General features: G+C 45.9%; 1 protein-coding gene across 2 annotated transcripts in view; it reads left to right on the forward strand.

Moving 5' to 3' along the window:
* Positions 1 to 17391, forward strand: part of trmt2b (tRNA methyltransferase 2B) — an 83190-nt gene that overhangs the window by 64442 nt on the left and 1357 nt on the right. For both annotated transcript variants that reach the window (XM_085994380.1, XM_085994388.1), the window contains exons 11-12: positions 845 to 964; positions 2207 to 2306. In XM_085994380.1, coding sequence (XP_085850506.1) covers positions 845 to 964; positions 2207 to 2306 — 220 coding nt within the window. The remainder of the gene's footprint in view (positions 1 to 844; positions 965 to 2206; positions 2307 to 17391) is intronic.

Here is a 17391-nt window from a genome sequence, read left to right on the forward strand (position 1 = left end):
TTGAATGAGAATGGACTGAAGCGTGGGTTCCTCGGGTTGACAGGTCGCCAGTACTTCACTCAAGGGGCCACCCTTGATGTATGAGTGTTGACAGCGGGTGTTGGCCGTCTGTTCAACCGTGGTGGATGTGGAAGCCTTGGCCAATCCCTGCCATCCCCTTACACCTGCACACACCTGCATTGTGATCACTGGATAACCATCAGGAGCAGGGACTCCAATGGGTTTCTGCCTTACCACCACCACCCCCAGCCTAGGAGCACTGAGTCTACATGCTACCTGGTGAGCCACCATCCTACTGGAAGTTTTCATCAGTCCTGCCCCTTTAAGAGCCCATCATGTCAGTGCATCACAAGCCCTCCTCCTTTGTGTCATCACTCCCTGATTTCCTTCTTTAAGATTTGCTTTGCCATTTGTTTTATTGAACTCCATTTAGTTCCTGATCTCATTCGCGCTCCAGCAGAGAAGCAGGGACTAGGTACTTTGCCTCAGGAAGACAGAAATTTGGAGGGAGAGCTGTCCCTGACCTTGATTTGCAAACTTCATGGCAGTCAGCTGCTGGCAGGAGCTTTGGAGCAGATCTCTGTCCATCCTCGGCTGCAGTCAGCAGATGACTGAAGAGGAAATAGATGGGTTTAATAGTTCCTACAAATACAAAGAGTGAGTGGCCGCTCTGGATCTATACAGTGAACATGAGGTTGAAAGGCACAGCCTACCCATCCTGACGCCATTGGCCAACCTGAAATAAGCATCAACACTGGAGTCAGACGGTAGCCCATGAGTGTTACCCGAGGCTGGAGTGAACGTGCCTCTAAGTGTCCTGTGCTTTCCTCATTCCCTCTTGCAGGCATTGATAACTGTGAGTTCCACAGCGGTAAAGCAGAGGTCGTTTTACCACAGTTGCTGTTGTCACTGGAGGACACCAAGTTCCTCGTCGCTGTTGTGAACCCAGCCCGTGCCGGACTGCGTAAGAGACACAACTTTTTAGTTAAAATATCTGTTTCATTTGTCTTGTGTCTGTCTTATTCGTGAAGCAAGATGAGATTCAGGATTGTTATTTGTACACCCATCCCTGCCCTGTGACAACAGTGTGCTGTTAGATCCGGGCCATATTACAGCAACAGTGTGTCTGAGATCTTGTGCCCTGTGCCATGTACCAGCACTGTGTGGCACAGGACACACTGTGTCCGAGATCATGTACCATGCACCATTGCTGCTTAAAGATAAATTGGATTTGTGCAGAGGTAAGCTTATTTTTCTCTGGGCAGGGAGAGAGGGTCTTTTCATTGTACTATTGCCTGCCAACAAAACAAGAGTCCTTGCATTTTGTCCCAGAGTTCACTGGCGCTGCCCATTCTCTGAGCGACAGTGCTGGCACTGGAAGGGGTAAGAGAGGAATTGAAGCATCATTACAGTGTTTTGTACATGGGTTTGTGTCACTGTGCTTCAGTAGTATGGGCAGGGGACTGACAGCAAGCAACCACATTGAGTGAAGAATTGATTTTTAAAATTAATTCTCAGGATATGGACATCACTGGCAAGGCCAGCATTTATTGCCCATCCCTAGTAGCCTGGTGGTGAGCCGCCATTTTGAACCATTGCAGTCCATGTGGTGAAGATACTCCCACAGTGCTGTTAAGTAGGGAGTTAAAGGATTTTGATGAAACAATGGCGATATATGCCCAAGTCAGGACTGGGGGGTGGAGGGGGGGAACTTGGAGCTGATGGTGTTCCCATGCACCTGCTGCCCTTGTCCTTCTAGGTGGTAGAGGTCGTGAGTTTGGGAGTTGCTGTCGAAGAACCCTTGGCGAGTTGCTGCAGTCCATCCTGTAGATGGTACACACTGCAGCCACGGTATGCCAGTGGTGGAGGGAGGGGATGTTTAAGGTGGTGGATGGGCTGCCGATCAAGCGGGCTGCTTTGCCCTGGCTGTTGTCGAGCTTCTTGGGTGTTATGTGCAGGGTATTTTCAAAAATAACAAAAGCAAGCAGGGCAAAATTTAAACCGTTTCATTGATCCTATCTAGTATCAAAGCAAAGAGGGAGTCACCTTTGAACAAGAGACTCTCATTTGAGGGGTGGGGTCTGAAGAGTGACCAGCTTCACTATTAGCGTGACTGTACGGTTACAGCCAGGCTAAGGTGAGCAGGACAGCACAGTAACTCATTTAACTATTGACGATGGGGTTTTTCTCCTTTTTGTTTTTTCAGATTACAGGGTGGTGCGAGCAATTCGTAACTGTGAGCAGATCCAGAGGCTCGTGTATGTCTCCTGCAAGCCAGAGGGTGAAGCAATGAGAAACTTTGTTGAGTAGGTAGCAATTGCGAATGCTTAGAGAGCCATTTCACTGCTGGTCAGATCCGCAGATTCCCATTTAATTTCATACACTTGGAAGTTGGACAGGGGCCTCACCATCTGGATCAAATGAGCAGAAGGGATATTAGCTCCCCAGTTAGGGAGGAGGAGAATTGGTCAGGTTTACCCCCACTCCTAATTAGCAGTGGCGAAGCTCGGTTTGGCTGCAATCGCGATTTGGCCGACTTGGCAGAAAGGAGACTGAACTGAATAACGCTGGCTTATGTAGTCTGAAGGCCGAGCCAGGAATCGCTGGCTGAATCTAGAGGCCGAAGACAGGTAACCGAGGTTCCTGGGAGAGAAATGGAGGAAGGTCCTTAAGCCGCATTGATCCAGCTAAAAATAATTGGGGGAGAGGGGATGGTTGTGAACCCCCATTGGCTCAGCCACTGCTAATTACTGTCCAGCACTTGGAATGGCCATTTGTTTGGACGTTGAGTGAGAACAGGATGGGGATTACTATGATGATCTTCACCATCAGGTAGCCGGCCAACAATCGCTGCCAAGGCTAATTCAGGTGAGGTATTAGATGCCTGCTGGCCCCAGTCAAACTGTTAAGAGTCCACTGTTAGTGTTCTGTACCCCAGTTAGAGTCCACTGTTGTAGAACTGTACCCCAGTTAGAGTCTGCTGTTAGTGTTCTGTACCCCAGTTAGAGTCCACTGTTGGGGAACTGTACCCCAGTTAGAGAACTGTACCTGAGTTAGAGTCCGTTGTTAGAGAACTGTACCCCAGTTAGAGTCCGTAACTTCAGAAGCGAAGGGGAGAAAATGAGAAAAAAAAAACAACCAATTAAAAAGAACAAGCAGTATCATAATATGATAGAATTCTTCATTAAGATGGAGAGTGAAGTAGTTGACTCAGAGACTAGGGTCCTGAATTTAAATAAAGGAAACTACGATGGTATGAGGCGCGAGTTGGGTAGGAGTGCAAAAGGCCCCAGATACCCAGGTAGGCCTCAGTGCGGCGTGAGAGGCGGCGGGAATCGCGGAGCGCTGGCAGTACAAAAGGCTCCAGAGACCCAGGTAGGCCTCAGTGCGGCGCGAGAGGCGGCGGGAATCGCGGAGCGACGGCAGTACAAAAGGCCCCAGAGACCCAGGTAGGCGTACTAATCTCCGAACTCAGAGGGAAGGAGAAAAGTAAAAAGTAATCGTAGTGTGACGTCACCAGAAAGCAGGTAAGTGATTGGTTGGTGAGTATTTCTCTTTTTTATACTTTAACTCTGTGGGTTATAGTTTCTAAAGTCTCTGTGGTGTAGCGGGGACTGTTTGTAAACCAGGGCCCTTAAATATACCATTTAACTGTAGTGTAATTGATGGGATTGATTTAATTTAATTTAATTGCAATTAATTAAAGAGTAAGTCATGGCAGGACAGCCCAGTGCCGTGATATGCTCCTCCTGCGCTATGTGGGAACTCAGGGACACTTCCTGTGTCCCTGACAACCATGTGTGCAGGAAGTATGTCCAGTTGCAGCTACTGGCAGACCGCATTGCGGTGCTGGAGCAGCGATTGGATACACACTGGACCATTCGCGATGCTGAGGACGTCGTGAGTAGCGCATTTAATCAGTTGGTCACACCGCAGGTAAAGGTGGCACAGGCAGAAAGGGAACGGGTGACCAACAGGCAGAGTAGTAGGCGCAGGCAGGTAGTGCAGGGGTCCCCTGTGGCCATCCCCCTCTCAAACAGATATACCGCTTTGGATACTGATGGGGGGGATGGCTTACCAGGGGAAGGCAGCAGCAGCCAACTTCCTGGCACCAGGGATGGCTCTGCTGCACAGGACGGGAGGAAGAAGAGGGGTAGAGCTATAGTAATAGGGGATTCTATTGTAAGGGGAATAGATAGGCGTTTCTGCGGCTGCAAACGAGACTCCAGGATGGTGTGTTGCCTCCCTGGTGCAAGGGTTAAGGATGTCTCAGAGCGGCTGCAGAACATCTTGGAAGGGGAGGGTGAACAGCCAGTTGTCGTGGTGCATATAGGTACCAACGATGTAGGTAAAAAACGGGATGAGGCCCTAAAAGCTGAATATAGGGAGTTAGGAGGTAAATTAAAAAATAGGACCTCAAAGGTAGTAATCTCAGGATTGCTACCAGTGCCACGTGCTAGTCAGAGTAGAAATAGAAGAATATTTCAGATGAATACGAGGCTAGAGGAATGGTGTCAGGGGGAGGGATTCAAATACCTGGGACATTGGAACCGGTTCTGAGGGAGGTGGGACCAGTTCAAACCGGACGGTTTGCACCTGGGCAGGGCCGGGACCGATGTCCTAGGGGGAGTGTTTGCTAGTGCTCTGGGGGAGGGTTTAAACTAAAATGGCAGGGGGTTGGGAACCTGAGCAGGGGGACAGAGGAAAGGGAAACAAGGATAAAAGCAAAAGATAGGAAGGAGAAAAACAAAAGTGGCAGTCAGAGAAATCAATGGTTTAAATCAAACATGGCCACAGTAAATAATAATTCTAATAGGTCTAAGAGCGTTAAAAAAACAAGCCTGAAGGCTTTGTGTCCTAATGCGAGGAGCATTCGTAAAAAGGTAGATGAATTAGCTGCGCAAATAGAGGTAAATGAATATGATTTGATTGCGATTGTGGAAATATGGCTCCAGGGTGGCGAAGGCTGGGAACTCAACATCCAGGGGTATTCAATATTCAGGAAAGATAGGCAAAAAGGAAAGGGAGGTGGGGTAGCATTACTGGTTAAAGTAGGGATTAACACAATTGTAAGGAAGGATATTAGCTCTGATGATGTGGAATCTGTATGGGTAGAACTGAGAAATACCAAGGGGCAGAAAACGTTAGTGGGAGTGGTATATCGACCTCCAAACAGTAATGCGGAGGTTGGGGATGGCATTAAAAGGGAAATTAGAGAAGCGTGCAAAAAGGGCACAGCAGTCATCATGGGTAACTTTAATCTACATATAGATTGGGCTAACCAAATTAGTAACAATACTGTGGAGGAGGAATTCCTGGAGTGTTTACGGGATGGTTTCCTGGACCAATATGTCGAGGAACCAACCAGAGATCAGGCCATCTTACACTGGGTATTATGTAACGAGAGAGGATTAATTAGCAATCTTGTTGTACGAGGCCCCTTGGGTCGGAGCGATCATAATATGATCGAATTCTTCATTAAGATGGAGAATGAAGTAGGTGACTCAGAGACTAGGGTCCTGAATTTAAATAAAGGAAACTACGATGGTCTGAGGAGCGAATTGGGTAGGATTGATTGGGGAATGTCACTCAAAGGGTTAACGGTGGACAGGCAATGGAAAACATTCAAAGACCGCATGGATGAACTACAGAATTTGTTCATCCCAGTTTGGCATAAAAATAAAACAAAAAAGGTGACTCAACCATGGCTAACGAGGGAAATTAGGGATAGCATAAGATCCAATGAGAGGACATATAAATTGGTTAAAAAAAGCAGTAATCCTGAGGATTGGGAGCAGTTTTGGATTCAACAAAGGAGGACAAAGGGATTAATTAAGAAAGGGAAAATAGAGTATGAGAGTAAGCTTTCAGGGAACATAAAAACTGACTGTAAAAGCTTTTATAGATATGCAAAGAGAAAAAGATTGGTGAAGTCAAGCATAGGTCCCTTGCAGTCAGAATCAGGGGAATTTATAATGGGGAACAAAGAAATGGCAGACCAACTAAATACATATTTTGGTTCTGTCTTCACAAAGGAGGACACAAATAACCCCAGAAATGTTGGGGAACATAGGGTCTGATGAAAGGGAGGAACTAAAAGAAATCTGTATTTGTAGGGAAATGGTGTTAGGGAAATTGATGGGATTGAAGGCCGATAAATCCCCAGGCCTGATAATCTACATCCTAGGGTACTTCAGGAAGTGGCCCTAGAAATAGTAGATGCATTGCTGATCATCTTCCAACATTCGATGGAATCTGGAACAGTACCCATGGATTGGAGGGTAGCTAATGTTACCCCACTATTCAAAAAAGGTGGTAGAGAGAAAACGGGGAATTACAGGCCGGTAAGCCTGACATCGGTAGTGGGGAAAATGCTAGAGTCCATTCTAAAAGATGTAATAGCAGAGCACTTGAAAAACAGTGACAGGATCGGACAAAGTCAACATGGATTTACAAAAGGTAAATCGTGCTTGACTAATCTACTGGAATTTTTTGAATATGTAACAATAAAATAGATAAGGGAGAACCAGTGGATGTGGTGCATTTGGACTTTCAGAAGGCTTTCGATAAGGTCCCACATCAGAGATTAGCGTGTAATATTAAGGCACATGGGATTGGGGGCAAGGTATTGACTTGGATAGAGAACTGGTTGGCAGATAGAAAGCAAAGAGTTGGAATAAACGGGTCTTTTTCCTAGTGGCAGGCAGTGACTAGTGGGGTACCGCAGGGATTGGTCCTTGGACCCCAGCTATTCACAATATATATTAATGATCTAGACAAGGGAACTAGATGTAATATCTCCAAATTTGCAGACGACACAAAGCTGGGTGGGCGTGTGTGCTGTGAGGAGGATGCCGAGAAACTACAGGATGATTTGGACAGGTTGGGTGATTGGGCAGAAGCATGGCAGATGCAATATAACCTGGATAAATGTGAGGTTATCCGCTTTGGTGTCAAAAACAGGAAGGCAGATTATTATCTGAATGGCAATAGATTGGGAGAAGGGGAAGTGCAACGAGACCTGGGTGTCGTTGTGCACCAGTCGCTGAAGGTAAGCATGCAGGTGCAGCAGGCGGTTAAGAAGGCAAATGGTATGTTGGCCTTCATAGCGAGAGTGTTTGAGTACAGGAACAAGGATGTGCTGCTGCAGTTGTACAGGGCCTTGGTGAGATCACATCTTGAGTATTGTGTGCAGTTTTGGTCGCCTTATCTGAGGAAGGATATTCTTTCCATGGAAGGAGTTCAGCGAAGATTCACCAGGCTGATACCTGGGATGGCAGGAATGACATATGAGGAGAGATTGGGTCGATTGGGCTTGTACTCGCTGGAGTTTAGAAGAATGAGAGGGGATCTCATTGAAACTTATAAAATTCTGGCAGGACTGGACAGACTAGATGCAGGGAGGATGTTCCTGATGGTCGGGGAATCCAGAACCAGGGGTCACAGTCTAAGGATAAGGGGTAGGCCTTTTAGGACAGAAATGAGGAGGAATTTCTTCACCCAGAGAGTGGTGAACCTGTGAAATTCTCTACCACAGAAGGCAGTAGAGGCCAATTCATTAAATATATTCAAGAAGGAGTTGGATATATTTCTTAAGGCTAAAGGGATCAAGGGGTATGGGGAGAAAGCAGGGACCGGGTACTGAACTTGGATGATCAGCCATGATCGCATTGAATGGCAGAGCAGGCTAGAGGGGCCGAATGGCCTACTCCTGCTCCTATCTTCTATGTTTCTATGATTGATTGGGGAATGTCACTCAAAGGGTTGATGGTAGATAGGCAATGCCAAGCATTCAAAGACCGCATGGATGAACTGCAGAATTTGTTCATCCCAGTTTGGCATAAAAATTAAAAAAAGGTGACTCGACCGTGGCTAACAAGGGAAATTATGGATAGCATAAGATCCAAGGAGAGGACATATAAATTGGCCAGAAAAAGTAGTAAACCTGAGGATTGGGAGCAGTTTAGGATTCAACAAAGGAGGACAAAGGGATTAATTAAGAAGGGGAAAATAGAGTATGAGAGTAAGCTTTCAGGGAACATAAAAACTGACTGTAAAAGCTTTTATAGATATGCAAAGAGAAAAAGATTGGTGAAGTCAAGCATAGGTCCCTTGCAGTCAGAATCAGGGGAATTTATAATGTGGAACAAAGAAATGGCAGACCAATTAAATACATATTTTGGTTCTGTCGTCAGAAAGGAGGACACAAATAACCTCCCAGAGATGTCGGGAAACATAGGTTCTGATGAAAGGGAGGAACTGAAAGAAATCAGTATTTGTAGGGAAAGGGTGTTAGGGAAATTGACAGGATTGAAGGCCAAAAAGTCCCCAGGGCCTGATAACCTACATCCTAGGGTACTTAAGGAAGTGGCCCTAGAAATAGTAGATGCATTGCTGATCATCTTCCAACATTCGATGGAATCTGGAACAGCACCCATGGATTGGAGTGTAGCTAATGTTACCCCACTACTCAAAAAAGGTGGTAGAGAGAAAACGGGGAATTACAGACCGGTAAGCCTGACATCGGTAGTGGGAAAAATGCTAGAGTCCATTATAAAAGATGTAATAGCAGAGCACTAGGAAAACAGTGACAGGATCGGACAAAGTCAACATGGTAAATCGTGCTTGACTAATCTACTGGAATTTTTTGAGGATGTAACTGGTAAAATAGATAAGGGAGAACCAGTGGATGTGGTGTATTTGGACTTTCAAAAGGCTTTCGATAAGGTCCGGCATAAGAGATTAGCGTGTAAAGTTAAGGCACATGGGATTGGGGGCAAGGTATTGACTTGGATAGAGAACTGGTTGGCAGACAGAAAGCAAAGAGTTGGAATAAACGGGTCTTTTTCCGAGTGGCAGGCAGTGACTAGTGGGGCACCGCAGGGATCGGTTCTTGGACCCCAGCTATTCACAATATATATTAATGATATAGACAAGGGAACTAGATGTAATATCTCCAAGTTTGCAGATGACACAAAGCTGGGTGGGCGTGTGTGCTGTGAGGAGGATGCCGAGAAACTACAGGATGATTTGGACAGGTTGGGTGATTGGGCAGAAGCATGGCAGATGCAATATAACATGGATAAATGTGAGGTTATCCACTTTGGTGGCAAAAACAGGAAGGCAGATTATTATCTGAATGGCAATAGATTGGGAGAAGGGGAAGTGCAACGAGACCTGGGTGTCCTTGTGCACCAGTCGCTGAAGGTAAGCATGCAGGTGCAGCAGGCGGTTAAGAAGGCAAATGGTATGTTGGCCTTTGTAGCGAGAGGGTTTGAGTACAGGAACAAGGATGTGTTGCTGCAGTTGTACAGGGCCTTGGTGAGACCACATCTTGAGTATTGTGTGCAGTTTTGGTCGCTTTATCTGAGGAAGGATGTTCTTTCCATGGAGGGAGTTCAACGAAGATTCACCAGGCTGATACCTGGGATGGCAGGAATGATGTATGAGGAGAGATTGGTTCGATTGGGCTTATACTCGCTGGAGTTTAGAGGAATGAGAGGGGATCTCATTGAAACTTATAAAATTCTGACAGGACTGGACAGACTAGATGCAGGGAGGATGTTCCTGATGGTCGGGGAGTCCAGAACCAGGGGTCACAGTCTAAGGATAAGGGGTATGCCATTTAGGACAAAAATGAGGAGGAATTTCTTCACCCAGAGAGTGGTGAACCTGTGGAATTCTCTACCACAGAAGGCAGTTGAGGCCAATTCATTAAATATATTCAAGAAGGAGTTGGATATATTTGTTCAGGCTAAAGGGATTAAGGGATATGGGGAGAAAGCAGGGACAGGGTACTGAATTTGGATGATCAACCATGATCGCATTGAATGACGGAGCAGGCTCAAGGGGCCGAATGGCCTACTCCTGCTCCTATCTTCTATGTTTCTATGTTTACCCTGAGTTAATGATATTAGAATAGTTGAACTGACTAAATCAGCTTCGTCACATTATGCATGAGTAAATAATATTCCCGAACCCATAACCTAGCTTTGCTGATTTTGATTTTCTCAGCCACGGCAGTTACAAGAGCCTCATTGCCCTTGGTTTAAGGAGGGGGCAAATCAGATCGACCGTGCTGGCAGTTCTTAAAGTGGATAAGTCACCCAGTCTGGATGGGAGGCATCCTAGGTTGAGGGAAGTAAGGGTAGAAATTGCGCAGGTCCTGGCCACAATCTTAGAATCCTCTTTAGATACAGGGATGGTGCCAAAGGACTGGAGGATTGCAAATGTTATACCTTTGTTCAAAGAAGGGGAGAAGGATAAACCTGGTAATTACAGGCCAGTCAGTTTAACATTGGTGGTGGGAAAGCTTTTCGAAACAATAATCCTGGAGAAAATTAACAGCCACTTGGACAAGCATGGACTAATAAAGGAGAGCCAGCACGGATTTGTTGAGGACAAATCACGTTTGACTAACTTGATTGCATTTTTTTGATGAGGTAGCAGAGAGGGTGGATGAGGGCAGTGCAGCTGATGTTATGTATATGGACTTTCAAAAGGCATTTGATAAAGTACCACATAATAGGCTTGTCAGCAAAATTGAAGCCCATGGGATAAAAGGGGCAGTTGCAGCATGGATACAAAATTGGCTAAGGGATAGAAAACAGAGAGTTGTGGTGAATGGCTGTTTTCCTGACTGGAGGGAGGTATACAGTGGAGTTCCCCAAGGTTCAGTACAAGGACCACTGCTGTTTTTGGTATACAGTAATGACCTGAACTTGGGGGTACAGGGCACAATTTTGAAATTTGCAGATGACACGAAACTTGGAAGTGTAGTAAACAGTGAGGAGGATAGTGACAGACTTCAAGAGGATATAGACAGGCTGGTGGAATGGGCAGACACATGGCAGATGGAATTCAACGCAGAAAAGTGTGAGCTGATACATTTTGTTAGGAAGAATGAAGAGAGACAATATTTGCTAAATGGTACAATTTTCAAGGGGATGCAAGAAGAAAGAGGCCTGGGGTGTTTGTGCACAAATCTTTGATGGTGGCAGGACAGGTTAACAAAGTAGTTAATAAAGCATAGGAATCCTGGGCTTTATAAATGGAGGCAGAGACTACAAAAGCCAGGAAATTTTGCTAAACCTGTATAAAACACTCTTTCGACCCCAGCTGGAGGATTTAGAGGGTACAGAAGAGATTTACTGGAATGGTCCAGGGATGAGGGATTACAGTTATGTGGATAGACTAGAGCAGCTGGGGTTGTTCTCCTTAGAGCAGAGAAGGCTGAGGAGATTTGATAGAGGTGATTAAAATCATGATGGGTTTAGATAGAGTTAATAAAGAGAAACTGTTTCCAAGGGCTGAAGGGTCGATAATGAGAGGGCACAGATTTAAGGTGATTGGCAAAAGAACCAGAGATGACATGAGGGAAAACTTTTTTGCGCAACGAGTGGTTAGGATTTGGAATGCATTGACTGATAGGGTGGTGGATACAGATTCAATAGTAGCCTTTAAAAAGAAATTGGATAAGTATTTGAAGGAGATAAAATTGCAGGGATATGGGGAAAGAGCAGGGAATGGGACGAATTGGATTGCTTTTCGAAAGAGCTGGCGCAGACTTGATGGCCCGAATGGACTCTTTCTGTGCTGTACTAGTCTATGATGCTATGACGAGGAGTCCATGGCTTCAGGGGAAGAAGAGGAGGTGAGATAAATTATTAAATTTGCCAGTGGGAAACAAATGTGTTCATTATTTGAAATTATAAACTGCCCTTAAACAAAGCTGGTCCATCTGAGTAATTCAATAATTCATGCCAACAGAAGTGGTCAAATGCAAAACAGTCCAAAGATACAATAGTCAAGATTTCTAACACTATTAAACCTGTGGCCTGTTCCAGCCGATAGAACACAGTCCTCTTGAAGGGATAATTACTAGTCCTAGCCCCTTTAGGGCTATCCCAGATCAGGCGTATTCCCCAGACGTTCACTTTCAACTAAAGTTAGAGGTAGCCGAATCCTAAAGACGCTTAATTGGGTCTAAAGGTCCAGACTATCTCTCCCTAAAGGAAAGGAACAACCTGAAGATGTTACCATCCTCCAGATAGCACTTTTAATAAGTTTAACTAGACTCTAACGTTCCGGATATTATGAGGGTCTGGAAAACTCCCCCAGAATTCTGCAACTCCTCACCAAGGAGCATACAGAGATTGAGTTCACGAGTTTGATACAGAAGTACTATGTGAGACAATTCTAAAAATACATAGATTTATTAAAGAACCAATATGTAATTACAGTTGGTGTTTCAATCGCAACATTAACAGTTCCAAATACAGAAATCTTACAATTCTATTATCAGAGATCCTTATTCTCAAATCTTAACTTCGCTAGTTTTACAGTTCTCAGTTTATTCCAGGATATCCACCAAAATCAAATACACTACCTTGATCCCCGAGATACAAAGAGTTGAAGACTTACAGAGCTTGCCTCTGAAGCCGAGAATCGCTTTGGCCCTTCAAGCGAGTCTATCTTCCCATTTGAAAGTTCAATTTTTATACCCTTTTGCATTGGTATTTCCTTTGAAGGTTTCTGCTGATGTAGGCTAATTATTTCTGGTCATTTTTCTGCTGATCCCTGCTATTCTTACAGTCAGTTCAGCTGGTAGCAAGCAGACTCGTGTCTCTCCTTTAGGTGTTCGAATGTAACAGCAGGTTCATTTATTTGATGTCATTCTTACCAAAGTCTTCTATGCAATTCTTAAGTCACCTCAGCTGGTTGCAACACAGAATCGTATCTCCTAGGTGTTCCAAGTTCAACACAAAAACAATGTGATGGCTGGTGCCTCCCCCACTTGATGCCATTCCCACGAAGGCATATGTTTCATAATTTTCTGTGTTTGTTTATGTTGTGTCCGTGTATAATAAGACACAGACTGCAGGAGAACGGTACAACAGGTGTTTACTCAATGTGGCTCACTCTGGAACTGATCTGTACAGATTACTACTCAGTGCTATATACAGGTGTGGTCACTGCCGGTACTGCAGTATACATGAGCTGTAAAAGATAGTTCCCCCCTTAAAGGTATATACACATTAAAATTCCTCCCCTTTTAGATTAACAGTACCATAACACTCATTTAACAATTAAATATCAAACTAATTACAATTAACACTTTTAACATGCAACATTAGCTGAAAATAGTCTATTTATATATTCAGTCTTTGGGGAGGCTTCCTGATCCTTTCTGGATAGCGCCTTTCCCGAGTGTCTTGCTCTTGGTGCGGAGGCGATTCTGGCCCCTTGTCGTCGGTTGGTTAATCAGCTTCCAATGCTACTGTTTCTGGGGTAGATGCGACCTGTACGTCGGGTTCCTCACCAGGTACGTATGGGCGATGCATGGGGTTGACTTGTTCCTGTGACTCTAGGATCTGGTCAGCATGGCGTCTCACGATGCTCTCCCCAACGTCCACTGTGTACATTAGTGGGCCCTGCCGTGTGCATATCGTTCCTGGCTGCCATTTTTCTGTTCGGTAGTCGCGGGCCAAGACTGGTTGCCCTACATTGAAGCTCCTTGTTGGCTTCTCATGGATGTGCTGGAATTGCTTACTCTCAACATCTCTTCGTACGTTTGGTCTGAGCAAATCCAGGCGAGATCTTAACCTTCGGTTAAAGAACATCATGGCTGGGGCCTGGTTGGTGACTGCATGTGTCGCATTCCAGTAGGCGAACAGGAAATTGTCCACCTTGTGCTGCAGCGGAATGTTGTCATTGTACATAGCTTTTATTGCCTTCTTAAAGGTTTGTACGAACCTCTCAGCCAATCCATTTGTGGCTGGATGATACGGGGCGGATGTGTAATGCCTTACCCCATTCTTTTTCAAGAACCTCCGGAACTCTTCGGACACAAACTGTGGTCCGTTGTCGGAGCAAATCTGTTCTGGCAAGCCATTCCTGGCAAAAATGGTCCGTAGGACTGCAATAGTTTTCTGCATGGTGGTGGAGGACATTTTGATGACCTCAGGCCATTTCGAGTGCGCATCCACGGCTATTAAAAACATTGAGTCCATGAATGGATCAGCAAAATCAATATGCACCCGTTGCCATGGAGATGAGGGCCACTCCCATGGGTGTAGAGGGGCCTGTGGTGGTGCATTTTGGACTTTCTGGCATCCTGAGCAGCTCTTGGTCAGGTCCTCGATTTGTTTATCGATTCCCGGCCACCACACATAAGCCCTGGCTAGGCTTTTCATTTTTACCCCTCCCAGATGACCCTCATGAAGCTCATTGAGCACTCTATCCCTTAACTTGGGTGGAATTACCACTCGGGATCCACACATCAAGGTCCCCCGACACACTGACAGCTGTTCTGTCCTTGTCGAGAATGCTGGCAACAGTGAGTCGCCATGTGCTGGCTATCCCTTCACCGTCAAATCATATACCCGAGACAGTGTCGGGTCATTTCGGGTTTCCTTTTCGATACAAGCGTTAGTTACCGGTAGGTATTCAACTATAGTTGAATGGAATATTTCGACAGGATCCACTGCTGGTGCTTCCTCCGCAGTAGGCAGTGGCAGGCGTGATAGCCCATCAGCATTTCCATGCTGTTTCGTGCCCTTATATTCAATCTCATAGTGGTGCGCCCCTAGAAAAAGTGACCATCTTTGTAGTCGTTGCGCAGTCATCACCGGAACGCCCTTCTTCGGATTAAAAATGGAGACAAGAGGCTGGTGATCAGTCAGCAAGGTGAATTTCTGCCCGTGCAGATAGTGATTGAACTTTTTCACTCCCCACACTAGGCTGAGGGCCCCCCTGTCAATCTGGGCATAGTTACGCTCGGCTGAGGTTAGTGATAGTGACGCAAAGGCTATTGGCCTCTCTGAGCCGTCCGAGAATTTGTGATAGAGCACCGCTCCAATGCCATATGGTGACGCATCACATGCCAACCAAATTGGTAATGCTGGGTTGTAATGGGCCAATACCTCTTTCGATGTGATTAGTTTTTTGCTCTTCTGGAAAGCTCGTCTACATTCATCACTCCACTTCCATGGCACCCCAGTTTGCAGTAGGGTGTTCAGTGGGTGTAGTATTGTAGACAAATTTGGCAAGAACTTATGGTAGTAGTTTACCAGCCCGAGGAACGACCTCAGTTGTGACACATTTTCCGGTGCTGGAGCCTTGACTACTGCCTCAATCTTCTCTGGGGACTTATGTAACCCCTCTTTATCGATAACGTGGTCACAATACAAGATCTGTTTTCTAAAAAACTCGCATTTGGGGCGGTTAGCTCGGAGCCCATATTCCTGCAATCTAGTGAGCACCTGCTCCAGGTTGGCAAGGTGATCACTGTCATTTTTGCCCGTGACCAGGATGTCGTCCAAATAACACTGGGTCCCTGGGATCCCTTGCAGGACTTGTTCCATTGCCCTCTGCCAAATAGCCAGAGCTGATGCTACCCCGAATACCAGCCGGTTGTATTGGTAGAGACCTTTATGGGTGTTGATTGTGAGATTTTTTTTTGATGCTTCTTCTACCTCCATTTGCAGATACGCCTGGACCAGATCAATCTTAGTGAAGCGTTTCCCTCCAGATAGCGAGGCGAAAATATCTTCAATCCGCAGAAGTGGATATTGTACGGTGTGAAGGACTGGGTTCACTGTCACCTTAAAGTCCCCACAGATGCGAACCTTCCTTGGTTCCCCAGGCGTGCTGCTCAACGACTTTTTCATCACAGGGACGATGGGTGTAGCCCACTCGCTCCAGTCTACCTTGGACAGTACACCTGAATGCTCCAGACTCTCCAGCTCTGCTTCAACGGCTGTGCGGATCGCATAAGGTACCAGTCTGGCCTTAAAAAATTTTGGGCTTGCGTTTTCTTCAATTTTAATCGTCGCTGTCATGCCTTTTAGTGTTCCGAGTCCTTGCTGGAACACTACTTTCGCGTCAGTTAGGATCTTTGACAGTCACCCAGGTGTGACGTCGTCATCCTTTTTGTCAGCCACAGTCAGTGCCTGTATGGAATGCCAATCCAGTTGTATTTTCCGGATCCATTCACGTCCCAGTAATGGTGGTCCTCCACCTTGCAATACATACAGGTCTAGTTTTGGTGTTTCCTTAACATTATATATAATGGTCACCCTTATTTTTCCTTTGGGGTAGACTTTTTGCCCCGTGTACGTCTTCAAAATAATTTTTGTGTCTCTCAAGGGTATGTGTGAGAATAGCCGCTCGTAGTCCCGTCGGTTTATGACTGCTAGAGCTGATCCTGTGTCCAATTCCATCTTTACCTGGACTCCTGCTATCTTGAGAGTAACCCAAATGGTTCGGTGATCCTCCGTTGTGATCACATTATGTAGTTTCAGACAACTCAGTTCCCTGCTTTCGGAGTCGTTATCACTCTTTTGTTCGTCTGAACTATTCTCCGTTATCTTATGTACCTTCTTGTACTTTGCTTTGGTCAGTTTCTTATTGCTGGTTTTCTTTCCCGACCTGCAGACTCGTGCTATGTGTCCTACTTTTCCACACTGTCTGCACACTTTGTCTTTGAACCAGCAATCATTCTGGTCGTGTGTTGTTCTGCCGCAGCGATAGCACTTCTCTGTTCCATATGACATTTCGTTTGTGCCATATTCTTGCGGTCTCTGTTGTATCTCTGCAGCGCCCCATGCTGCTGCTTCATATGATACCGCAATGCTGAAAGCCTTTTCCAGCGTAAGGTCCTTTTCAGATAAAAGCCGTTTCTGGGTTCCTTCACTTTGAAGCCCACACACAAACTTGTCCCTTAAGGTATCTGCCAGTCCCGCTCCAAACTGGCAGTGTTTCGATAGTTTGCGCAGTTCTGTTAAATAATCAGCATTGCTTTCATCTTTATGCTGGTTCCGTTTGTGAAACTGGAATCTTTCTGCTATCAGCAGCGGTGTGGGGTTTAAATGTCCCTGTAGTATCATTACTATGTCTTCAAAACTCTTTTCCATTGGCTTCGTTGGGGTTACTAGATTTCGTAATAAACCATACGTCTATGCACCCATTAAATTTAACAATACCGACGCTTTCTTGTCATCTGACACCTCATATGCCTCGCAGTACACCTCTATTCGTTCGACATATGTAGTCCAATCTTCGACTTCATTGTCAAATGCGGTGATACTGCCACTCTTCGGCATTTTGGGTGTGGTTTAAAATGGCATCTCCCAATGGCTTAAAATGGCATCTCGCGCGCTTTCCTTCCTCCCCCGCTGCTGCCAACGCCGCTCCCGGCGGTTCTCGTGGCAATGGCGGTGCCCTGTAAGTTTCGCGCGCTTCTCCTGCGCTGCTGCCAACGCCGCTCTCGGCGGTCCTCGTGGCAATGGCGGCGCCTCGCTGGTTTCTGTGCGTCTCTCTCTCCCTCTCTTCAACGCTGCTCGGCCCCTGAACACCAGCTGCGCCCTGTGCGCTCTGCCCTTTCTCCCC

Source organism: Somniosus microcephalus, chromosome 1 (assembly GCF_052327205.1).
Source record: "Somniosus microcephalus isolate GS21.2 chromosome 1, FLI_Smic_1.0, whole genome shotgun sequence".
Taxonomy (NCBI): Eukaryota; Metazoa; Chordata; class Chondrichthyes; order Squaliformes; family Somniosidae; genus Somniosus; species Somniosus microcephalus.